The 26,467-nt window shown below is 48.7% G+C and overlaps 1 protein-coding gene across 8 annotated transcripts in view; it reads right to left on the bottom strand.

Annotated features, from left to right (window-relative positions):
- Nucleotides 1-26,467, bottom strand: part of heatr5b (HEAT repeat containing 5B) — a 114,393-nt gene that overhangs the window by 5,656 nt on the left and 82,270 nt on the right. For 7 of the 8 annotated variants that reach the window (XM_045702260.2, XM_082965722.1, XM_045702261.2 and 4 more), the window contains 3 exons: nt 4,948-5,092; nt 4,503-4,653; nt 3,265-3,389 (listed from right to left, as the gene is read on the bottom strand). In XM_045702260.2, coding sequence (XP_045558216.1) covers nt 3,265-3,389; nt 4,503-4,653; nt 4,948-5,092 — 421 coding nt within the window. Of the gene's footprint in view, nt 1-3,264; nt 3,390-4,502; nt 4,654-4,947; nt 5,093-5,812; nt 5,861-26,467 lie in introns of those variants that run through there. The other variant, XM_082965723.1, reaches the window with a different exon arrangement.

Below are 26,467 nucleotides of genomic sequence, written 5' to 3'. Positions count from 1 at the left end.
ATGAGGAATGACAGAGAGAGAGACTTGTATCCTTCAGTAATGAGGAATGACAGAGAGAGACACTTGTATCCTTCAGTAATGAGGAATGACAGAGAGAGTCACTTGTATCCTTCAGTAACGAGGAATGACAGAGAGAGTCACTTGTATCCTTCAGTAACGAGGAATGACAGAGAGAGAGAGACACTTGTATCCTTCAGTAACGAGGAATGACAGAGAGAGAGAGACACTTGTATCCTTCAGTAACGAGGAATGACAGAGAGAGAGACACTTGTATCCTTCAGTAACGAGGAATGACAGAGAGAGAGACACTTGTATCCTTCAGTAACGAGGAATGACAGAGCGAGAGACACTTGTATCCTTCAGTAACGAGGAATGACAGAGAGAGAGACACTTGTATCCTTCAGTAACGAGGAATGACAGAGAGAGAGACACTTGTATCCTTCAGTAACGAGGAATGACAGAGCGAGAGACACTTGTATCCTTCAGTAACGAGGAATGACAGAGAGAGAGAGCGAGAGACTTGTATCCTTCAGGAATGAGCGAGAGACTTGTATCCTTCAGGAATGAGGGAGAGACTTGTATCCTTCAGGAATGAGGGAGAGACTTGTAGCCTTCAGGAATGAGGGAGAGACTTGTAGCTTTCAGGAATGAGGGAGAGACTTGTAGCCTTCAGGAATGAGGGAGAGACTTGTAGCCTTCAGGAATGAGGGAGAGACTTGTAGCCTTCAGGAATGAGGGAGAGACGTGTAGCCTTCAGGAATGAGGGAGAGACGTGTAGCCTTCAGGAATGAGGGAGAGACGTGTAGCCTTCAGGAATGAGGGAGAGACGTGTAGCCTTCAGGAATGAGGGAGAGACGTGTAGCCTTCAGGAATGAGGGAGAGACGTGTAGCCTTCAGGAATGAGGGAGAGACGTGTAGCCTTCAGGAATGAGGGAGAGACGTGTAGCCTTCAGGAATGAGGGAGAGACGTGTAGCCTTCAGGAATGAGGGAGAGACGTGTAGCCTTCAGGAATGAGGGAGAGACGTGTAGCCTTCAGGAATGAGGGAGAGACGTGTAGCCTTCAGGAATGAGGGAGAGACGTGTAGCCTTCAGGAATGAGGGAGAGACGTGTAGCCTTCAGGAATGAGGGAGAGACGTGTAGCCTTCAGGAATGAGGGAGAGACGTGTAGCCTTCAGGAATGAGGGAGAGACTTGTAGCCTTCAGGAATGAGGGAGAGACTTGTAGCCTTCAGGAATGAGGGAGAGACTTGTAGCCTTCAGGAATGAGGGAGAGACTTGTAGCCTTCAGGAATGAGGGAGAGACTTGTAGCCTTCAGGAATGAGGGAGAGACTTGTAGCCTTCAGGAATGAGGGAGAGACTTGTAGCCTTCAGGAATGAGGGAGAGACTTGTAGCCTTCAGGAATGAGGGAGAGACTTGTAGCCTTCAGGAATGAGGGAGAGACTTGTAGCCTTCAGGAATGAGGGAGAGACTTGTAGCCTTCAGGAATGAGGGAGAGACTTGTAGCCTTCAGGAATGAGGGAGAGACTTGTAGCCTTCAGGAATGAGGGAGAGACTTGTAGCCTTCAGGCATGAGGGAGAGACTTGTAGCCTTCAGGCATGAGGGAGAGACTTGTAGCCTTCAGGCATGAGGGAGAGACTTGTAGCCTTCAGGAATGAGGGAGAGACTTGTAGCCTTCAGGAATGAGGGAGAGACTTGTATCCTTCAGGAATGAGGGAGAGACTTGTATCCTTCAGGAATGAGGGAGAAACTTGTATCCTTCAGGAATGAGGAATGAGAACAAGAGACTTGTATCCTTCAGTAATGAGGAATGAGAGCGAGAGACTTGTATCCTTCAGTAATGAGGAATGAGAGCGAGAGACTTGTATCCTTCAGTAATGAGGAATGAGAGCGAGAGACTTGTATCCTTCAGTAATGAGGAATGAGAGAGAGACTTGTATCCTTCAGTAATGAGGAATGAGAGAGAGACTTGTATCCTTCAGTAATGAGGAATGAGAGAGAGACTTGTATCCTTCAGTAATGAGGAATGAGAGAGAGACTTGTATCCTTCAGGAATGAGGAATGAGAGCACGACTTGTATCCTTCAGGAATGAGGAATGAGAGCACGACTTGTATCCTTCAGGAATGAGGAATGAGAGCACGACTTGTATCCTTCAGGAATGAGGGAGAGACTTGTATCCTTCAGGAATGAGGAAGAGACTTGTATCCTTCAGGAATGAGAGCGAGAGACTTGTATCCTTCAGGAATGAGGAATGAGAGAGAGATACTTGTATCCTTCAGTAATGAGGAATGACAGAGAGAAAGATTTATATCCTTCAGTAATGAGAGAGAGAGACTTGTATCCTTCAGTAATGAGGAATGAGAGAGAGACTTGTATCCTTCAGTAATGAGGAATGAGAGAGCAACTTGTATCCTTCAGTAATGAGGGAGAGACTTGTATCCTTCAGTAATGAGGAATGAGAGAGCAACTTGTATCCTTCAGTAATGAGGGAGAGACTTGTATCCTTCAGTAATGAGGAATGAGAGAGACTTGTATCCTTCACTAAATCCCACACCAATACTCCTTTTAAAACTGCCATATGCAACAGTTCAATCAATGTACTGAAGGATACAAGGATATCAATTGAAATGACGATTGGACAGCAGTAACCATTGCAGAATGCACCTTTTATATGTCAACAAGGCAAACAGACCCTTTCTATAAGCGTCATGTTATCCCTGTCGCTAATCTGTCAGTGGCCCTGAAATCCCTGTCCCTAATCTGTCAGTGGCCCTGAAATCCCTGTCCCTAATCTGTCAGTGGCCCGGAAATCCCTGTCCCTAATCTGTCAGTGGCCCAGAAATCCCTGTCCCTAATCTGTCAGTAGCCCTGAAATCCCTGTCCCTAATCTGTCAGCAGCCCTGAAATCCCAGTGGCCCTGACATGCCTGTCCCTAATCTCTCACTGTCCCTAATCTGTTAATAGCCCTGACATCCTAACTGAATCATCTCTGTTTCTCTATCGTTTCACACCCAGTGTGACTCAGTTGATTTCCAGGATAATCTGACACTCAGAAAGCTTCCGTCTCAGACAGAACAACCACAGACCCAGGGTGAGATGGATCCTACGGGAGACAGGCTATTGAGCCAGACTGAATCTAAGGCATAGCGATGAACACTGGAACTCTGTTATTAGCAGTATAACACACCACAACATGACAAGGCAATGAGTTACAGGAGACATTCTGAGTCTGTGTGGTCAGGTGTGTTTGTCTGTGTGTTACCTGCGGGGGAGCACAGCGACGGCAGTTCAGCCAGTATAGAGACCGTGTGAGCCACCAGCCGGGTGCTCTCCTCAGGCAGACGAGGCTGGGGCCGGAGGGGCAGGTGGCTGGGGGACTCGTTCACCCTGGGAATGAAAATACATGAGTTTGGGGTTTTTCAATGACCCAAAGATGCTGTACAATTAGGGTTGCAAAATTCAGTTAAAAATTCCCAGAAATCCTGGTTGGAGGGAATAAGCAGGAAATCAAGAATCTTCCAAGCAAGATAACCAGGGTATTACAACAGAACGATCCCGATACGTTACAACAGAACGACACATTACAACAGAACGACACTGACAGGTTACAACAGAACGACACTGACAGGTTACAACAGAACGACACATTACAACAGAACGATCCCGATACGTTACAACAGAACGACCCGTTACAACAGAACGACCCGTTACAACAGAACGACCCGTTACAACAGAACGACACAGACACGTTACAACAGAACGACACGTTACAACAGAACGACACAGACCCGTTACAACAGAACGACACGTTACAACAGAACGACACAGACCCGTTACAACAGAACGACACGTTACAACAGAACGACACAGACACGTTACAACAGAACGACACATTACAACAGAACGATCCCGATACGTTACAACAGAACGACCCGTTACAACAGAACGACACAGACCCGTTACAACAGAACGACACAGACCCGTTACAACAGAACGACACGTTACAACAGAACGGCACGTTACAACAGAACGACACGTTACAACAGAACGACACAGACCCGTTACAACAGAACGACACAGACACGTTACAACAGAACGACACGTTACAACAGAACGACCCGTTACAACAGAACGACCCGTTACAACAGAACGACACAGACCCGTTACAACAGAACGACACAGACCCGTTACAACAGAACGACACGTTACAACAGAACGGCACGTTACAACAGAACGACACGTTACAACAGAACGACCCGTTACAACAGAACGACACAGACCCGTTACAACAGAACGACACGTTACAACAGAACGACACGTTACAACAGAACGACACGTTACAACAGAACGACAGGTTACAACAGAACGACAGGTTACAACAGAACGACAGGTTACAACAGAACGACAGGTTACAATAGGTTACAACAGAACGACACTGACAGGTTACAACAGAACAAAGAAGCAAAATAATTGAATTAAAATAATACATTCATATATTACCTTGTGTTGAGTTGGGGCAAGTGACGAACCAGGATGAACACCAGAAGCTCCATGGCAGCGAAGACTAGGGACTTCCCCGGGAGCAGCTCCCCAGTCTCACCTCCCTCTCCCTGGAGAGACAGACCATCTTTCTCCCCTCCATCCTCCTTACCTGGAGGGAGATAAGTAGAGGAGATCAACACGGGGTGAGAACGTTCTGAGCCTGTACATGACTTTACAAAATCAGTAGTAAATGAGCCCATTTAGGTTGCAGGTAAAAATGGATTTTAAATTAATGTACATTTCAGTGGTATATCCTAACGATAGACTGATATGCTGGTCTCAGATCTGCTTGTCTATATCAGCATATGGGTAATGATGACCACAGGACGTGGAAAGACAGCACAAAGGTATCAGGGACTAGCCTACCCAACAAGGTAACATAGTGAACCGTGTCAGGACTAACCCTGCGTGTCCCTCTGCTCTGTCAGGTGGTCCTGAGCAGCCCGGATAGTCTCCTGCACCACAGCTGTGACCTGGAGCTGGACACCTGGAGGATCTCTGGTCAGGAGTAGTCTGTGGAGAACGTTGAGCAGCTCTACACCCAGCAACTACGACATGAAGAGAAACCTGGTCAGATACCCAGCCTGTCAGCTCGACACCCAGCCTGTCAGCTCTACACCCAGCAACTACGACATGAAGAGAAACCTGGTTAGATACCCAGCCTGTCAGCTCTACACCCAGTCTGTCAGCTCTACACCCAGTCTGTCAGCTCTACACCCAGCCTGTCAGCTCTACACCCAGCAACTACGACATGAAGAGAAACCTGGTTAGATACCCAGCCTGTCAGCTCTACACCCAGTCTGTCAGCTCTACACCCAGCCTGTCAGCTCTACACCCAGCCTGTCAGCTCTACACCCAGCCTGTCAGCTCGACACCCAGCCTGTCAGCTCGACACCCAGCCTGTCAGCTCTACACCCAGCAACTACGACATGAAGAGAAACCTGGTTAGATACCCAGCCTGTCAGCTCTACACCCAGTCTGTCAGCTCTACACCCAGCCTGTCAGCTCTACACCCAGCCTGTCAGCTCTACACCCAGCCTGTCAGCTCTACACCCAGCAACTACGACATGAAGAGAAACCTGGTTAGATACCCAGTCTGTCAGCTCTACACCCAGCCTGTCAGCTCTACACCCAGCCTGTCAGCTCTACACCCAGCCTGTCAGCTCTACACCCAGCAACTACGACATGAAGAGAAACCTGGTTAGATACCCAGCCTGTCAGCTCTACACCCAGTCTGTCAGCTCTACACCCAGCCTGTCAGCTCTACACCCAGCCTGTCAGCTCTACACCCAGCCTGTCAGCTCTACACCCAGCAACTACGACATGAAGAGAAACCTGGTTAGATACCCAGTCTGTCAGCTCTACACCCAGTCTGTCAGCTCTACACCCAGCCTGTCAGCTCTACACCCAGCCTGTCAGCTCTACACCCAGCCTGTCAGCTCTACACCCAGCCTGTCAGCTCTACACCCAGCCTGTCAGCTCTACACCCAGCCTGTCAGCTCTACACCCAGCCTGTCTGCTATCCTACAGCCCAGTGATGTCACTCCCTCCTCAGCCCTGTGTAAGAGACACACAGAACAATCTGGAATATTTCTGTCTCTGCCCGTATAGACCTCTGCCCGTATAGACCTCTGCCCGTATAGACCTGTGAATCTACCCTTTATCCTGCAGTAGGTCTAGTCTAATCCTCTCCTCACTGTAATGCTCATGGCTTATTATGGACGAAGAGAGACGGACAGGCAGTGGGCTGTGTCTGAGGCTCTGAGAGGTGAAGAGAGGAGTGGTGGACAGATACAGAGGACAGGCAGTGGGCTGTGTCTGAGGCTCTGAGAGGTGGACAGATACAGAGGACAGGCTGTGGGCTGTGTCTGAGGCTCAGAGGTGGACAGATACAGAGGACAGGCTGTGGGCTGTGTCTGAGGCTCTGAGAGGTGGACAGATACAGAGGACAGGCAGTGGGCTGTGTCTGAGGCTCTGAGAGGTGGACAGATACAGAGGACAGGCAGTGGGCTGTGTGAGGCTCTGAGAGGTGGACAGATACAGAGGACAGGCTGTGGGCTGTGTCTGAGGCTCTGAGAGGTGGACAGATACAGAGGACAGGCAGTGGGCTGCGTCTGAGGCTCTGAGAGGTGATGACAGGAGAGGTGAACAGATACAGAGATGGTGTGTGTGTGGAAAGGGAAACGTATAGAGACAGAGAACATCAACTCTGAAACATGATATACATTAGTCATTCTACTGTATCCTCCCCCATCCATAGCTGCTCCTTCTCACCCTCTCTCCTGTTAACTCCACATCACAGACTATGATACTAGAACCTTCTCAAACTTCTCTCTAACAGTATGTTCTCCATCTCTTTCCCCTCTTCTTCCTTAACTCTCTCTCTCTCCCTCTCTACATTCTCCCTCTCTCTCCACATTCTCCCTCCCTCTCCACATCCTCCCTCCCTCTCCACATCCTCCCTCTCTCTCTACACATTCTCCCCCCTCTCTCTACACATTCTCCCCTCTCTCTCTCTCTCTACACATTCTCCCCCTCTCTCTCTCTCTCTCTACACATTCTCCCTCTCTCTCTCTCTACACATTCTCCCTCCCTCCCTACACATTCTCCCTCCCTCCCTCTCTACACATTCTCCCTCCCTCTCTCTCTACACATTCTCCCTCCCTCTCTCTCTACACATTCTCCCTCCCTCTCTCTCTACACATTCTCCCTCCCTCTCTCTCTACACATTCTCCCTCCCTCTCTCTCTACACATTCTCCCTCCCTCTCTCTCTACACATTCTCCCTCCCTCTCTCTCTACACATTCTCCCTCCCTCTCTCTCTACACATTCTCCCTCCCTCTCTCTCTACACATTCTCCCTCCCTCTCTCTCTACACATTCTCCCTCCCCCTCTCTCTACATTCTCCCTTCCTCTCTCTACATTCTCCTCCCTCTCTACATTCTCCCTCCTCTCTCTACATTCTCCCTCCCTCTCTCTACATTCTCCCTCCCTCTCTCTACATTCTCCCTCCCTCTCTCTACATTCTCCCTCTCTCTCTCTACATTCTCCCCCTCTCTCTCTACATTCTCCCCCTCTCTCTCTACATTCTCTCTCCCTCTCTCTCTACATTCTCTCTCCCTCTCTCTCTACATTCTCTCTCTACATTCTCTCTCCCTCTCTCTCTACATTCTCTCTCCCTCTCTCTCTACATTCTCTCTCCCTCTCTCTCTACATTCTCTCTCCCTCTCTACATTCTCCCTCCCTCTCTCTCTACATTCTCCCTCTCTACATTCTCCCTCCCTCTCTCTCTACATTCTCTCTACATTCTCCCTCTCTACATTCTCCCTCCCTCTCTCTCTACATTCTCCCTCCCTCTCTCTCTCTCTACATTCTCCCTCTCTCCTCTACATTCTCCTCTCTCCCTCTCCATTCTCCCTCTCTCCCTCTCCATTCTCCCTCTCCCTCTCCTCTACATTCTCCCTCTCCCCTCTCTCTACATTCTCCCTCTCCCTCTCTCTCTACATTCTCCCTCTCCCTCTCTCTCTACATTCTCCCTCTCCCTCTCTCTACATTCTCCCTCTCCCTCTCTCTACATTCTCCCTCTCTCTCTCTCTCTACATTCTCCCTCTCTCTCTCTCTCTACATTCTCCCTCTCTCTCTCTCTCTCTACATTCTCCCTCTCTCTCTCTCTCTCTACATTCTCCCTCTCTCTCTCTCCCTCTACATTCTCCCTCTCTCTCTCTCCCTCTACATTCTCCCTCTCTACATTCTCCCTCTCTACATTCTCCCTCTCTACATTCTCCCTCTCTACATTCTCCCTCTCTACATTCTCCCTCTCTACATTCTCCCTCTCTACATTCTCCCTCTCTACATTCTCCCTCTCTCTCTCTCTACATTCTCCCTCTCTCTCTACATTCTCCCTCTCTCTCTACATTCTCCCCTCTCTCTACATTCTCCCTCTCTCTCTCTACATTCTCCCTCTCTCTCTCTACATTCTCCCTCTCTCTCTCTACATTCTCCCTCTCTCTCTCTACATTCTCCCTCTCTCTACATTCTCCCTCTCTAATTCTCTCTCTCTCTCTCTCTCTCTCTCTCTCTACATTCTCCCTCTCTCTCTCTCTACATTCTCCCTCTCTCTACATTCTCCCTCTCTCTACATTCTACCTCTCTCTACATTCTCCCTCTCTCTACATTCTCCCTCTCCCTCTCTCTCTACATTCTCCCTCTCCCTCTCTCTCTACATTCTCCCTCTCCCTCTCTCTCTACATTCTCCCTCTCTCTCTCTCTCTCTCTACATTCTCCCTCTCTCTCTCTCTACATTCTCCTCTCTCTCTCTCTCTCTACATTCTCCCTCTCTCCCTCTACATTCTCCCTCTCTACATTCTCCCTCTCTACATTCTCCCTCTCTCTACATTCTCCCTCTCTCTCTACATTCTCCCTCTCTCTCTACATTCTCCCTCTCTCTCTCTCTACATTCTCCCTCTCTCTCTCTCTACATTCTCCCTCTCTCTCTCTCTACATTCTCCCTCTCTCTCTCTACATTCTCCCTCTCCCTCTCTCTACATTCTCCCTCTCTCTCTCTCTACATTCTCCCTCTCTCTCTCTACATTCTCCCTCTCTCTCTCTCTACATTCTCCCTCTCTAATTCTCTCTCTCTCTCTCTCCTCTCTACATTCTCCCTCTCTACATTCTCCCTCTCTACATTCTCCCTCTCTACATTCTCCCTCTCTACATTCTCCCTCTCGCTCTCTCTACATTCTCCCTCTCTCTCTACATTCTCCATCTCTCTACATTCTCCTCTCTCTCTCTCTCTACATTCTCCCTCTCTCTCTCTCTCTACATTCTCCCTCTCTCTCTCTCTCTACATTCTCCCTCTCTCTCTCTCTACATTCTCTCAATCTCTCTACATTCTCCTCTCTCTCTACATTCTCCCTCTCTCTCTCTACATTCTCTCTCTCTCTACATTCTCTCTCTCTACATTCTCTCTCTCTACATTCTCCCTCTCTCTACATTCTCCCTCTCTCTACATTCTCCCTCTCTCTACATTCTCCCTCACTCTACATTCTCCCTCACTCTACATTCTCCCTCACTCTACATTCTCCCTCACTCTACATTCTCCCTCTCTCTACATTCTCCCTCTCTCTACATTCTCCCTCTCTCTACATTCTCTCTCTCTCTCTACATTCTCTCTCTCTCTACATTCTCCCTCTCTCTCTCTCTCTACATTCTCCCTCTCTCTCTCTCTACATTCTCCCTCTCTCTCTCTCTACACATTCTCCCTCTCTCTCTCTCCCTCTCTCTCTACATTCTCCCTCTCTCTCTACATTCTCCCCCTCTCTCTACATTCTCTCTCTCTACATTCTCCCTCTCTACATTCTCCCTCTCTCTACATTCTCCCTCTCTCTATATTCTCCCTTCTCTACATTCTCCCTCTCTCTCTCTCTACATTCTCCTCTCTCTCTCTACATTCTCCCTCTCTCTCTACATTCTCCCTCTCTCTCTACATTCTCCCTCTCTCTCTCCATTCTCCCTCTCTCTCTCCATTCTCCCTCTCTCTCTACATTCTCCCTCTCTCTCTACATTCTCCCTCTCTCTCTCTACAATCTCCCTCTCTCTCTACATTCTCCCTCTCTCTCTACATTCTCCCTCTCTCTCTACATTCTCCCTCTCTCTACATTCTCCCTCTCTCTATATTCTCCCTCTCTCTATATTCTCCCTTTCTCTACATTCTCCCTCTCTCTCTCCTACATTCTCCCTCTCTCTCTCTACATTCTCCCTCTCTCTCTCTCTACATTCTCCCTCTCTCTCTCTACATTCTCCCTCTCTCTCTCTACATTCTCCCTCTCTCTCTCCATTCTCCTCTCTCTCTACATTCTCCCTCTCTCTCTACATTCTCCCTCTCTCTCTACATTCTCCCTCTCTCTCTACATTCTCCCTCTCTCTCTACATTCTCCCTCTCTCTCTACATTCTCCCTCTCCCTCTCCATTCTCCCTCTCTCCCTCTCCATTCTCCCTCTCTCCCTCTCCATTCTCCCTCTCCATTCTCCCTCTCTCCCTCTACATTCTCCCTCTCTCTCTACATTCTCCCTCTCTCTCTACATTCTCCCTCTCCCTCTCCTCTACATTCTCCCTCTCCTCTCTCTACATTCTCCTCTCTCTCTCTCTCTACATTCTCCTCTCTCTCTCTCTCTCTCTCTCTCTACATTCTCCCTCTCTCTCTCTCCCTCTACATTCTCCCTCTCTACATTCTCCCTCTCTACATTCTCCCTCTCTACATTCTCCCTCTCTCTCTCTACATTCTCCCTCTCTCTCTACATTCTCCCCCTCTCTCTACATTCTCCCCTCTCTCTACATTCTCCCCCTCTCTCTACATTCTCCCTCTCTCTCTCTACATTCTCCCTCTCTCTCTCTCTACATTCTCCCTCTCTCTCTCTACATTCTCCCTCTCTCTCTACATTCTCCCTCTCTCTCTAATTCTCTCTCTCTAAATTCTCTCTCTCTCTCTCTACATTCTCCCTCTCTCTCTCTCTACATTCTCCCTCTCTCTACATTCTCCCTCTCTCTACATTCTACCTCTCTCTACATTCTCCCTCTCTCTACATTCTCCCTCTCCTCTCTCTCTACATTCTCCCTCTCCCTCTCTCTCTACATTCTCCCTCTCTCTACATTCTCCCTCTCTCTACATTCTCCTCTCTCTACATTCTCCCTCTCTCTACATTCTCCCTCTCCCTCTCTCTCTACATTCTCCCTCTCCCTCTCTCTCTACATTCTCCCTCTCCCTCTCTCTCTACATTCTCCCTCTCCTCTCTCTCTACATTCTCCCTCTCTCTCTCTCTCTCTACATTCTCCCTCTCCTCTCTCTCCTCTACATTCTCCTCTCTCTCTCTCTCTACATTCTCCCTCTCCTCTCTCTCTACATTCTCCCTCTCTCCTCTACATTCTCCCTCTCTACATTCTCCCTCTCTACATTCTCCCTCTCTCTACATTCTCCCTCCTCTCTCTACATTCTCCCTCTCTCTCTACATTCTCCCTCTCTCTCTACATTCTCCCTCTCTCTCTCTCTACATTCTCCCTCTCTCTCTCTCTACATTCTCCCTCTCTCTCTCTACATTCTCCCTCTCTCTCTCTCTACATTCTCCCTCTCTCTCTACATTCTCCCTCTCTCTCTCTACATTCTCCCTCTCTCTCTCTCTACATTCTCCCTCTCTAAATTCTCTCTCTCTCTCCTCTCTACATTCTCCCTCTCTACATTCTCCCTCTCTACATTCTCCCTCTCTACATTCTCCCTCTCGCTCTCTCTACATTCTCCCTCTCTCTCTACATTCTCCATCTCTCTACATTCTCCCTCTCTCTCTCTCTACATTCTCCCTCTCTCTCTCTCTACATTCTCCCTCTCTCTCTCTCTCTCTACATTCTCTCTCTCTCTCTCTCTCTACATTCTCTCTCTCTCTCTCTCTCTACATTCTCTCATCTCTCTACATTCTCTCTCTCTCTCTACATTCTCCCTCTCTCTCTACATTCTCCCTCTCTCTCTCTACATTCTCTCTCTCTACATTCTCTCTCTCTACATTCTCCCTCTCTCTACATTCTCCCTCACTCTACATTCTCCCTCACTCTACATTCTCCCTCACTCTACATTCTCCCTCTCTCTACATTCTCCCTCTCTCTACAACCTCCCTCTCTCTACATTCTCCCTCTCTCTACATTCTCTCTCTCTCTCTACATTCTCTCTCTCTCTCTACATTCTCCCTCTCTCTCTCTCTCTACATTCTCCCTCTCTCTCTCTCTACATTCTCCCTCTCTCTCTCTCTCTCTCTACACATTCTCCCTCTCTCTCTCCCTCTCTCTCTACATTCTCCCTCTCTCTCTACATTCTCCCCCTCTCTCTACATTCTCTCTCTCTACATTCTCCCTCTCTCTACATTCTCCCTCTCTCTATATTCTCCCTTTCTCTACATTCTCCCTCTCTCTCTCTCTACATTCTCCCTCTCTCTCTCTACATTCTCCCTCTCTCTCTCTACATTCTCCCTCTCTCTCTCTACATTCTCCCTCTCTCTCTCTACATTCTCCCTCTCTCTCTCTACATTCTCCCTCTCTCTCTCTACATTCTCCCTCTCTCTCTACATTCTCCCTCTCTCTCTACATTCTCCCTCTCTCTCTCTACATTCTCCCTCTCTCTCTACATTCTCCCTCTCTCTCTACATTCTCCCTCTCTCTCTACATTCTCCCTCTCTCTCTACATTCTCCCTCTCTCTCTACATTCTCCCTCTCTCTCTACATTCTCCCTCTCTCTCTACATTCTCCAACTCTCTCTCTACATTCTCCCTCTCTCTCTCTACATTCTCCCTCCTCTCTACATTCTCCCTCTCTCTCTACATTCTCCCTCTCTCTCTACATTCTCCTCTCTCTCTCTACATTCTCAAACTCTCTCTCTACATTCTCCCTCTCTCTCTACATTCTCCCTCTCTCTCTACATTCTCAAACTCTCTCTCTACATTCTCCCTCTCTCTCTACATTCTCTCTCTCTACATTCTCCCTCTCTCTCTCTACATTCTCCCTCTCTCTCTACATTCTCCCTCTCTCTCTACATTCTCCCTCTCTCTCTACATTCTCCCTCTCTCTCTCTACATTCTCCCTCTCTCTCTATATTCTCCCTCTCTCTACATTCTCTCTCTCTCCTCTCTACATTCTCCCTCTCTCTCTCTCTACATTCTCCCTCTCTCTCTCTACATTCTCCCTCTCTCTCTCTACATTCTCCCTCTCTCTCTCTCTACATTCTCCCTCTCTCTCTCTCTCCATTCTCCCTCTCTCTCTCTCTCCATTCTCCCTCTCTCTCCATTCTCCCTCTCTCTCCATTCTCCCTCTCTCTCCATTCTCCCTCTCTCTCCATTCTCCCTCTCTCTCCATTCTCCCTCTCTCCATTCTCCTCTCTCCCTCTACATTCTACCTCTCTCCCTCTACATTCTACCTCTCTCCCTCTACATTCTACCTCTCTCCCTCTACATTCTACCTCTCTCCCTCTACATTCTACCTCTCTCCCTCTACATTCTACCTCTCTCCCTCTACATTCTCCCTCTCTCCTCTACATTCTCCCTCTCTCCCTCTACATTCTCCCTCTCTCCCTCTACATTCTCCCTCTCTCCTCTACATTCTCATTCTCTCTCTACATTCTCCCTCTACATTCTCCCTCTCTACATCTCTCCCTCTCCCTCTCTACATTCTCCCTCTCTACATCTCCCTCTCTACATTCTCCCTCTCTACATTCTCTCTCTCTACATTCTCCCTCTCTCTCTCTACATTCTCACTCTCTCTCTACATTCTCCCTCTCTCTCTACATTCTCCCTCTCTCTCTACATCTCCCTCTCTCTACATTCTCCCTCTCTCTCTACATTCTCCCTCTCTCTCTCTACATTCTCCCTCTCTCTCTCTACATTCTCCCTCTCTCTCTCTCTACATTCTCCCTCTCTCTCTCTCTACATTCTCCCTCTCTCTGTCTCTACATTCTCCCTCTCTACATTCTCTCTCTCTCTACATTCTCCCTCTCTCTCTCTACATTCTCCCTCTCTCTCTCTCTCTACATTCTCCCTCTCTCTCTCTACATTCTCCCTCTCTCTCTACATTCTCCCTCTCTCTCTCTACATTCTCCCTCTCTCCTCTACATTCTCCCTCTCTCTACATTCTCCCTCTCTCTCTCTCTCCTCTCTACACATTCTCCCTCTCTCTCTCTCTCTCTCTCTCTACACATTCTCCCTCTCTCTCTCCTCTCCACATTCTCCCTCTCTCTCTACATTCTCCCTCTCTCTCTACATTCTCCCTCTCTCTACATTCTCCCTCTCTCTCTACATTCTCCCTCTCTCTCTCTCTCTCTCTCTCTCTCTCTCTCTACATTCTCCCTCTCTCTCTACATTCTCCCTCTCTCTCTACATTCTCCCTCTCTCTCTACATTCTCCCCTCTCTCTACATTCTCCCTCTCTCTCTACATTCTCCCTCTCTCTCTCTACATTCTCCCTCTCTCTCTCTACATTCTCCCTCTCTCTCTCTACATTCTCCCTCTCTCTCTCTACATTCTCCCTCTCTCTACATTCTCTCTCTCTCTACATTCTCTCTCTCTCTACATTCTCCCTCTCTCTCTCTCTACATTCTCCCTCTCTCTCTCTCTACATTCTCCCTCTCTCTCTCTCTACATTCTCCCTCTCTCTCTCTACATTCTCCCTCTCTCTCTCTACATTCTCCCTCTCTCTCTCTACATTCTCCCTCTCTCTCTCTACATTCTCCCTCTCTCTCTCTCTACATTCTCCCTCTCTCTCTCTACATTCTCCCTCTCTCTCTCTCTCCATTCTCCCTCTCTCTCCATTCTACCTCTCTCTACATTCTCCCTCTCTCTACATTCTCTCTCTCTCTACATTCTCCCTCTCTCTCTCTCTACATTCTCCTCTCTCTCTCTACATTCTCCCTCTCTCTCTCTACATTCTCCCTCTCTCTCTCTACATTCTCCCTCTCTCTCTCTACATTCTCCCTCTCTCTCTCTCTACATTCTCCCTCTCTCTCTCTACATTCTCCCTCTCTCTACATTCTCTCTCTCTCTACATTCTCTCTCTCTCTACATTCTCCCTCTCTCTCTCTCTACATTCTCCCTCTCTCTCTCTCTACATTCTCCCTCTCTCTCTCTCTACATTCTCCCTCTCTCTCTCTCTACATTCTCCCTCTCTCTCTCTACATTCTCCCTCTCTCTCTCTACATTCTCCCTCTCTCTCTCTACATTCTCCCTCTCTCTCTCTACATTCTCCCTCTCTCTCTCTCTACATTCTCCCTCTCTCTCTCTCTACATTCTCCCTCTCTCTCTCTACATTCTCCCTCTCTCTCTCTCTACATTCTCCCTCTCTCTCTCTCTCCATTCTCCCTCTCTCTCCATTCTCCCTCTCTCTCCATTCTACCTCGCTCTCCATTCTCCCTCTCTCTACATTCTCCCTCTCTCTACATTCTCTCTCTCTCTACATTCTCCCTCTCTCTCTCTCTACATTCTCCCTCTCTCTACATTCTCCCTCTCTCTACATTCTCCCTCTCTCTACATTCTCCCTCTCTCTACATTCTCCCTCTCTCTACATTCTCCCTCTCTCTCCATTCTCCCTCTCTCTCCATTCTCCCTCTCTCTCCATTCTCCCTCTCTCTCCATTCTCCCTCTCTCTCCATTCTCCCTCTCTCTCCATTCTCCCGCTCTCTCTCCATTCTCCCTCTCTCTCTCCATTCTCTCTCTCCATTCTCCCCCTCCATTCTCCCTCTCTCTCTCTCTACATTCTCCCTCTCTCTCTCTACATTCTCCCTCTCTCTCTCCATTCTCCCTCTCTCTCTCCACATTCTCCCTCTCTCTCTCACATTCTCCCTCTCTCTCTACATTCTCCCTCTCTCTCTACATTCTCCCTCTCTCTCTCTACATTCTCCTCTCTCTCTACATTCTCCCTCTCTCTCTACATTCTCCCTCTCTCTCTACATTCTCAAACTCTCTCTCTACATTCTCAACTCTCTCTCTACATTCTCCCTCTCTCTCTCTACATTCTCCTCTCTCTCTCTACATTCTCCCTCTCTCTCTACATTCTCCCTCTCTCTCTCTACATTCTCCCTCTCTCTCTCTACATTCTCCCTCTCTCTCCATTCTCCCTCTCTCTCTACATTCTCCCTCTCTCTCTCTACATTCTCCCTCTCTCTCTCTACATTCTCCCTCTCTCTCTCTACATTCTCCCTCTCTCTCTCTACATTCTCCCTCTCTCTCTCTACATTCTCCCTCTCTCTCTCTACATTCTCCCTCTCTCTCTCTACATTCTCCCTCTCTCTCTCTACATTCTCCCTCTCTCTCTACATTCTCCCTCTCTCTCTCTCTACATTCTCCCTCTCTCTCTACATTCTCAAACTCTCTCTCTACATTCTCCCTCTCTCTCTACATTCTCAAACTCTCTCTCTACATTCTCCCTCTCTCTCTACATTCTCAAACTCTCTCTCTACATTCTCCCTCTCTCTCTACATTCTCTCTCTCTACATTCTCCCTCTCTACATTCTCCCTCTCTCTCTCTACATTCTCCCTCTCTCTCTCTACATTCTCCCTCTCTCTCTACATTCTCCCTCTCTCTCTTTATATTCTCCCTCTCTCTACATTCTCTCTCTCTCCCTCTCTACATTCTCCCTCTCTCTCTCTCTCTACATTCTCCCTCTCTCTCTCTCTACATTCTCCCTCTCTCTCTCTCTCTACATTCTCCCTCTCTCTCTACATTCTCCCTCTCTCTCTCTACATTCTCCCTCTCTCTCTCTCTCCATTCTCCCTCTCTCTCCATTCTCCCTCTCTCTCCATTCTCCCTCTCTCTCCATTCTCCCTCTCTCTCCATTCTCCCTCTCTCTCCATTCTCCCTCTCTCCCTCTACATTCTACCTCTCTCCCTCTACATTCTACCTCTCTCCCTCTACATTCTACCTCTCTCCCTCTACATTCTACCTCTCTCCCTCTACATTCTACTTCTCTCCCTCTACATTCTCCCTCTCTCCCTCTACATTCTCCCTCTCTCCCTCTACATTCTCCCTCTCTCCCTCTACATTCTCCCTCTCTCCCTCTACATTCTCCCTCTCTCCCTCTACATTCTCATTCTCTTCCTCTACATTCTCCCTCTACATTCTCCCTCTCTACATCTCTTCCCTCTCCCTCTCTACATTCTCCCTCTCTACATTCTCCCTCTCTACATTCTCCCTCTCTACATTCTCCCTCTCTCTCTACATTCTCCCTCTCTCTCTACATTCTCACTCTCTCTCTACATTCTCCCTCTCTCTCTACATTCTCCCTCTCTCTCTACATTCTCTCTCTCTCTCTACATTCTCCCTCTCTCTCTCTCTACATTCTCCCTCTCTCTCTCTCTCTCTACATTCTCCCTCTCTCTCTCTCTCTACATTCTCCCTCTCTCTGTCTCTACATTCTCCCTCTCTAAATTCTCTCTCTCTCTCTACATTCTCCCTCTCTACATTCTCCCTCTCTCTCTCTACATTCTCCCTCTCTCTCTCTCTCTACATTCTCCCTCTCTCTCTCTACATTCTCCCTCTCTCTCTCTACATTCTCCCTCTCTCTCTCTCTCTACATTCTCCCTCTCTCTCTCTCTACATTCTCCCTCTCTCTCTCTACATTCTCCCTCTCTCTCTCTCTACATTCTCCCTCTCTCTCTCTCTCTCTCACATTCTCTCTCTCTCTCTCTACATTCTCCCTCTCTCTCTACATTCTCCCTCTCTCTCTACATTCTCCCTCTCTCTCTCTACATTCTCCCTCGCTCTACATTCTCCCTCTCTCTCTCTACATTCTCCCTCTCTCTCTACATTCTCCCTCTCTCTCCCTACATTCTCCCTCTCTCTCTACATTCTCCCTCTCTCTCTACATTCTCCCTCTCTCTCTACATTCTCCCTCTCTCTCTACATTCTCCCTCTCTCTCTACATTCTCCCTCTCTCTCTCTACATTCTCCCTCTCTCTCTCTACATTCTCCCTCTCTCTCTCTACATTCTCCCTCTCTCTCTCTACATTCTCCCTCTCTCTCTCTACATTCTCCCTCTCTCTCTCTATATTCTCCCTCTCTCTACATTCTCTCTCTCTCCCTCTCTACATTCTCCCTCTCTCTCTCTCTACATTCTCCCTCTCTCTCTCTACATTCTCCTTCTCTCTCTCTACATTCTCCCTCTCTCTCTCTCTACATTCTCCCTCTCTCTCTACATTCTCCCTCTCTCTCTCTCTACATTCTCCCTCTCTCTCTCTCTACATTCTCCCTCTCTCTCTCTACATTCTCCCTCTCTCTCTCTACATTCTCCCTCTCTCTCTCTCTCCATTCTCCCTCTCTCTCCATTCTACCTCTCTCCATTCTCCCTCTCTCTACATTCTCCCTCTCTCTACATTCTCCCTCTCTCTACATTCTCCCTCTCTCTACATTCTCCCTCTCTCTCTACATTCTCCCTCTCTCTCTACATTCTCCCTCTCTCTCTACATTCTCCCTCTCTCTCTCTACATTCTCCCTCTCTCTCTCTACATTCTCCCTCTCTCTCTCTCTACATTCTCCCTCTCTCTCTCTCTACATTCTCCCTCTCTCTCTCTCTACATTCTCCCTCTCTCTCCATTCTCCCTCTCTCTCCATTCTCCCTCTCTCTCCATTCTCCCTCTCTCTCCATTCTCCCTCTCTCTCCATTCTCCCTCTCTCTCCATTCTCCCTCTCTCTCCATTCTCCCTCTCTCTCTCCATTCTCCCTCTCTCTCTCCATTCTCCCCCTCCATTCTCCCTCTCCATTCTCCCTCTCCATTCTCCCTCTCCATTCTACCTCTCTCCCTCTACATTCTCCCTCTCTCCCTCTACATTCTCCCTCTCTCCCTCTCTCCCTCTACATTCTCCCTCTCTCCCTCTACATTCTCCCTCTCTCCCTCTACATTCTCCCTCTCTCCCTCTACATTCTCCCTCTCTCCCTCTACATTCTCCCTCTCTCCCTCTACATTCTCATTCTCTCCCTCTACATTCTCCCTCTCTCCCTCTACATTCTCCCTCTCTACATCTCTTCCCTCTCCCTCTCTACATCTCTCTCTCTCTCTACATCTCTCTCTCTCTCTCTCTACATTCTCCCTCTCTCTCTCTCTACATTCTCCCTCTCTCTCTCTACATTCTCCCTCTCTCTCTCTCTACATTCTCCCTCTCTCTCTCTACATTCTCCCTCTCTCTCTCTCTACATTCTCCCTCTCTCTCTCTCTCTACATTCTCCCTCTCTCTCTCTCTCTCACATTCTCCCTCTCTCTCTCTCTCTACATCTCTCTCTCTCTACATTCTCCCTCTCTCTCCTCTACATTCTCCCTCTCTCCCTCTACATTCTCCCTCTCTCTCTCTACATTCTCCCTCTCTCCCTCTACATTCTCCCTCTCTCTCTCTACATTCTCCCTCTCTCTCTCTCTACATTCTCCCTCTCTCTCTACATTCTACCTCTCTCTCTCTACATTCTCCTCTCTCTCTCTACATTCTCCCTCTCTCATTCTCTCTACATTCTCCCTCTCTCTCTACATTCTCCCTCTCTCTCTACATTCTCCCTCTCTCTCTACATTCTCCCTCTCTCTCTACATTCTCCCTCTCTCTGTCTCTACATTCTCCCTCTCTCTGTCTCTACATTCTCCCTCTCTACATCTCTACATCTCTCCCTCTCTCCCTCTACATTCTCCCTCTCTCTCTCTACATTCTCCCTCTCTCTCTCTACATTCTCCCTCTCTCATCTCCCTCTCCATTCTCCCTCTCTCTCCTCTACATTCTCCCTCTCCATTCTCCCTCTCTCTCTCCATTCTCTCTCACCCTCATTCTCCTCTCTCCTCTACATTCTCCCTCTCTCTCCATTCTCCCTCTCTCTCCATTCTCCTCTCTCTCTCCATTCTCCTCTCTCTCTCCATTCCCTACTCTCTCTCCATCTCTCTCTCTCTCTCCATTCTCTCTCTCCATTCTCCTCTCCATTCTCTCCTCTCTCCCTCTACATTCTACCTCTCTCCCTCTACATTCTCCCTCTCTCCCTCTACATTCTCACCTCTCTCCCTCTACATTCTCCTCTCTCCTCTACATTCTCCCTCTCTCCCTCTACATTCTCATTCTCTCCCTCTACATTCTCCCTCTCTCCCTCTACATTCTCCCTCTACTTCCCTCTCTCCCTCTCTCCCTTCTCCCTCTCTACATTCTCCCTCTCTACATCTCCTCTCTACATTCTCCCTCTCTCTCTCTCTACATTCTCCCTCTCTCTCTCTACATTCTCCCTCTCTCTCTCTACATTCTCCCTCTCTCTCTCTCTACATTCTCCCTCTCTCTGTCTCTACATTCTCCCTCTCTCTGTCTCTACATTCTCCTCTCTCATCTGTCTCTACATTCTCCCTCTCTACATTCTCCCTCTCTCTCAACATTCCCTCACTCCTCTACATTCTCCCTCTCTCTCCTCTACATTCTCCCTCTCTCTCTCTACATTCTCCCTCTCTCTCTCTACATTCTCCCTCTCTCTCGCTCTACATTCTCCCTCTCTCTCCAATCCCTCTCTCACATTCTCCCTCTCTCTCTCTCACACTCTACACCTCTCTCTCTCCCTACACCCTCACACTCCCTACTCTCTCTCTCTCCAATCTCTCTCTCTCTCTCTACACCCTCTCTCCCTCTACATTCTCCCAACTCTCTCACTCTCAACATTCTCCTCTCTCTCTCTACATCTACTCCCTCTACTCTCTCTCCACTCTCCCTCTCATCTCCACTCTCTCACACTCACTCTCTCCACATCATCTCCCTCACTCTCTACATTCTCCCTCTCTCTCTCTCTACATCTCCCTCTCTACATTCTCCCTACATCTCCCTCTACATTCTCCTCTCTACTCTCTCCACACTCCCACTCTCACACAACTCTCTCTCTCTACATTCTCCCTCTCTCTCTCTCTACATTCTCCCTCTCTCTCTCTCTACATCTCCTCCTCTCTCTCTCTACATTCTCCCTCTCTCTCTCTCTACATTCTCCCACTCTCATTCTCTCTCTACATTCTCCCTCTCTCTCTCTCTACACTCTCCACTCTACATCTCCTCTCTCTCTCTACATTCTCCCTCTCTCTCTCTACATTCTCCCTCTCTCTCTCTACATTCTCCCTCTCTCTCTCTCTACATTCTCCCTCTCTCTCTCTACATTCTCCCTCTCTCTCTCTACATTCATCCCTCTCTCTCTCTCTCTACATTCTCCCTCTCTCTCTCTACATTCTCCCTCTCTCTCTCTCTACATTCTCCCTCTCTCTCTCTCTACACATTCTCCCTCTCTCCCTCTCTACATTCTCCCTCTCTCTCTCACATCTCTCCCTCTCTCCTACATCTCTCTCCACTCTCTACATCTCTCCCTCTCCTACATCTCACATTCTCCCTCTCTCTCTACATTCTCTCCCTCTCTCTCTACATTCTCCCTCTCTCTCTCTACATTCATCCCTCTCTCTCTCTACATTCTCCCTCTCTCTCTCTCCTCTCTCTCTACATTCTCCCTCTCTCTCTACAATCTCCCTCTCTCTCACATCTCCACTCCACTCTCTCTCACATCTCCTCTCTCTCTCTCCTCTCTACATTCTCCCTCTCTCTCTCACATTCTCCCTCTCTCTCACACTCTCCCTCCTCTCTACATTCTCCCTCTCCTCTCTACATTCTCCCTCTCTCTCTCTACATTCTCCTCTCTCTCTCTACATTCTCCCTCTCTCTCTCTACATTCTCCACTCCTCTCTCTCTCACCATTCTCCCTCTACACTCTCTCTCCTCTCTCTCTCTACATTCTCCCTCTCTCTCTCTACATTCTCCCCCTCTCTCTCACATTCTCCTCTACTCCTACACTCTCCCTCTCTCTACATTCTCACCCTCTCCTCTCTACATTCTCCCTACACTCCCTCTCCCTACACATTCTCCCTCTCTCTCTACATTCTCCCTCTCTCTCTACATTCTCCTCTCTCTACACTCTCTCTCTCCACATCTCCTCTCTCAATCCCTCTCCTCACATTCTCCCTCTCCCTCCTCTCCACATTCTCCCTCTCTCTACATCTCCCTCTCTCTCTCTCTACATCCCTCACCTACTCCCTCAACACCCAACACCCACACTCCACTCTCACATTCTCCCTCTCACTCACCTCTCCTACATTCTCCCTCTCTCTCTCTACATTCTCCCTCTCTCTCCTCTACATTCTCCCTCTCTCTCTCTACATTCTCCCTCTCTCTCTACACTCTCTCCCTCTCTCTCTCTACATTCTCCATCTCCCTCTCTCACATTCTCCCTCTCTCCTACATTCTCCCTCTCCTACATCTCTCCTCTCCTCTACATTCTCCCTCTCCTCACACTCTCCTAACACCCTCTCCCTCCACATCTCCCTCACCTCTCACCTACACTCTCCCTACTCCCTCACCTCCATTCTCCTCTCTCCCAACACCTCTCCCTCCTACTCTCTCCATCTCCCTCTCTCTCCAACATTCTCCCTCTCTCTCCATTCATCCTCTCTCTCCATTCTCCCTCTCTCTCCATTCTCCCTCTCTCTCCATTCTCCCTCTCTCATCCATCTCCCAATCTCCCATCTCCTCTCCTCTCCATTCTCCCTCTCCTTCTCTCACCTACTCTCCTCTACATTCTCCCTCTCTCTCACCTCTACACCCTACACCTCTCTCCCTCTCACATTCTCCCTCTCTCACCTCATCACCCTCTCCCTCTCTACACCCTCACATTCTCCCTCTCTCCAACTCTCCACTCTCCCTCTACATCTCTCCCTCACATTCTCTCCCTCTACATTCTCCCTCTCTACATCTCTCCCTCTCCCTCTCTACATTCTCCCTCTCTACATTCTCCTCTCTACATTCTCCCTCTCTCTCTCTACATTCTCCCTCTCTCTCTCTACATTCTCCCTCTCTCTCTCTCTACATTCTCCCTCTCTCTCTCTCTACATTCTCCCTCTCTCTCTCTCTACATTCTCCCTCTCTCTCTCTACATTCTCCCTCTCTCTCTCTCTACATTCTCCCTCTCTCTCTCTCTCTACATTCTCCATCTCTACATTCTCCCTCTCTAAATTCTCTCTCTCTCTCTCTCTCTCTCTCTCTCCCTCTCTACATTCTCCCTCTCGCTCTCTCTACATTCTCCCTCTCGCTCTCTCTACATTCTCCCTCTCTCTCTCTCTACATTCTCCCTCTCTCTCTCTCTACATTCTCCCTCTCTCTGTCTCTACATTCTCCCTCTCTACATTCTCCCTCTCTCTCTACATTCTCCCTCTCTCTCTACATTCTCCCTCTCTCTCTCTACATTCTCCCTCTCTCTCTCTCTACATTCTCCCTCTCTCTACAATCTCCCTCTCTCTCTACATTCTCCCTCTCTCTCTCTCTACATTCTCCCTCTCTCTCTCTACATTCTCCCTCTCTCTCTCCATTCTCCCTCTCTCTCCATTCTCCCTCTCTCTCCATTCTCCCTCTCTCTCCATTCTCTCTCTCTCTCCATTCTCTCTCTCTACATTCTCCCTCTCTCTCTCTACATTCTCCCTCTCTCTACATTCTCCCTCTCTCTCTCTACATTCTCCCTCTCTCTCTCTACATTCTCCCTCTCTCTCTACATTCTCTCCCTCTCTCTACATTCTCTCCCTCTCTCTACATTCTCTCCCTCTCTCTACATTCTCCCTCTCCCTACATTCTCCCTCTCCCTACATTCTCCCTCTCCCTACATTCTCCCTCTCCCTACATTCTCCCTCTCCCTACATTCTCCCTCTCTCTCCATTCTCCCTCTCTCTCCATTCTCCCTCTCTCTCCATTCTCCCTCTCTCTCCATTCTCCCTCTCTCTCCATTCTCCCTCTCCATTCTCCCTCTCCATTCTCCCTCTCCATTCTCCCTCTCCATTCTCCCTCTCCATTCTCCCTCTCCATTCTCCCTCTCCATTCTCCCTCTCCATTCTCCCTCTCCATTCTCCCTCTCTCCCTCTAATTTCTCCCTCTCTCCCTCTAATTTCTCCCTCTCTCCCTCTAATTTCTCCCTCTCTCCCTCTAATTTCCCCCTCTCTCCCTCTAATTTCCCCCTCTCTCCCTCTACATTCTCTCCCTCTACATTCTCCCTCTCTACATCTCTTCCCTCTCCCTCTCTACATTCTCCCTCTCTCCCTCTAATTCTCCCTCTCTCCCTCTAATTCTCCTCTCTCCCTCAATTTCTCCCTCTCTCCCTCTAATTTCTCCCTCTCTCCCTCTAATTTCTCCCTCTCTCCCTCTACATTCTCTCCGTCTACATTCTCCCTCTCTACATCTCTTCCCTCTCCCTCTCTACATTCTCCCTCTCTACATTCTCCCTCTCTACATTCTCCCTCTCTCTCTACATTCTCCCTCTCTCTCTACATTCTCCCTCTCTCTCTACATTCTCCCTCTCTCTCTCTACATTCTCCCTCTCTCTCTCTCTACATTCTCCCTCTCTCTACATTCTCCCTCTCTCTCTCTACATTCTCCCTCTCTCTCTCTCTACATTCTCCCTCTCGCTCTCTCTACATTCTCCCTCTCGCTCTCTCTACATTCTCCCTCTCTCTCTCTCTACATTCTCCCTCTCTCTCTCTACATTCTCCCTCTCTCTGTCTCTACATTCTCCCTCTCTACATTCTCCCTCTCTCTCTCTCTACATTCTCCCTCTCTCTCTACATTCTCCCTCTCTCTCTCTACATTCTCCCTCTCTCTCTCTCTCTACATTCTCCCTCTCTCTACAATCTCCCTCTCTCTCTACATTCTCCCTCTCTCTCTCTCTCCATTCTCCCTCTCTCTCTCTCTACATTCTCCCTCTCCCTCTCTCTCCATTCTCCCTCTCTCTCCATTCTCCCTCTCTCTCCATTCTCCCTCTCTCTCCATTCTCCCTCTCTCTCCATTCTCCCTCTCTCTCCATTCTCCCTCTCTCTCCATTCTCCCTCTCTCTCCATTCTCTCTCTCTCTCCATTCTCCATTCTCTCTCTCTCTCCATTCTCCCTCTCTCTCCATTCTCTCTCTCCATTCTCCCTCTCCATTCTCCCTCTCCATTCTACCTCTCCATTCTACCTCTCCATTCTACCTCTCCATTCTACCTCTCCATTCTACCTCTCCATTCTCCCTCTCTCCCTCTACATTCTCCCTCTCTCCCTCTACATTCTCCCTCTCTCCCTCTACATTCTCCCTCTCTCCCTCTACATTCTCCCTCTCTCCCTCTACATTTTCTCCCTCTCTCCCTCTACATTCTCTCCCTCTACATTCTCCCTCTCTACATCTCTTCCCTCTCCCTCTCTACATTCTCCCTCTCTACATTCTCCCTCTCTACATTCTCCCTCTCTCTCTCTACATTCTCCCTCTCTCTCTCTACATTCTCCCTCTCTCTCTCTACATTCTCCCTCTCTCTCTCTACATTCTCCCTCTCTCTCTCTCTACATTCTCCCTCTCTCTCTCTACATTCTCCCTCTCTAAATTCTCTCTCTCTCTCTCTCTCCCTCTCTACATTCTCCCTCTCTACATTCTCCCTCTCTACATTCTCCCTCTCGCTCTCTCTACATTCTCCCTCTCGCTCTCTCTACATTCTCCCTCTCTCTCTCTCTACATTCTCCCTCTCTCTCTACATTCTCCCTCTCTCTGTCTCTACATTCTCCCTCTCTACATTCTCCCTCTCGCTCTCTCTACATTCTCCCTCTCCCTCTCTCTACATTCTCCCTCTCCCTCTCTCTACATTCTCCCTCTCCCTCTCTCTACATTCTCCCTCTCCCTCTCTCTACATTCTCCCTCTCTCTCTACATTCTCCCTCTCTCTCTACATTCTCCCTCTCTCTCTACATTCTCCCTCTCTCTCTCTACATTCTCCCTCTCTCTCTCTCTACATTCTCCCTCTCTCTCTCTACATTCTCCCTCTCTCTCTCTACATTCTCCCTCTCTCTCTCTACATTCTCCCTCTCTCTCTACATTCTCCCTCTCTCTCTACATTCTCCCTCTCTCTCTCTACATTCTCCCTCTCTCTCTCTACATTCTCCCTCTCCCTACATTCTCCCTCTCCCTACATTCTCCCTCTCCCTCCATTCTCCCTCTCTCTCCATTCTCCCTCTCTCTCCATTCTCCCTCTCTCTCCATTCTCCCTCTCTCTCCATTCTCCCTCTCTCTCCATTCTCCCTCTCTCTCCATTCTACCTCTCTCCCTCTACCTCTCTCCCTCTACCTCTCTCCCTCTACCTCTCTCCCTCTACATTCTCCCTCTCTCCCTCTACATTCTCCCTCTCTCCCTCTACATTCTCCCTCTCTCCCTCTACATTCTCCCTCTCTCCCTCTACATTCTCCCTCTCTACATCTCTTCTCTCTCCCTCTCTACATTCTCCCTCTCTACATTCTCCCTCTACATTCTCCCTCTCTACATTCTCCCTCTCTACATTCTCCCTCTCTACATTCTCCCTCTCTCTCTACATT

The sequence above is a fragment of the Salmo salar genome, chromosome 19, assembly GCF_965601325.2.
Source record: "Salmo salar chromosome 19, fSalSal1, whole genome shotgun sequence".
In the NCBI taxonomy this organism is placed as follows: Eukaryota; Metazoa; Chordata; class Actinopteri; order Salmoniformes; family Salmonidae; genus Salmo; species Salmo salar.
Note: the sequence above shows the minus strand (reverse complement) of the source record. Positions and strands in the feature narration are given on the sequence as shown.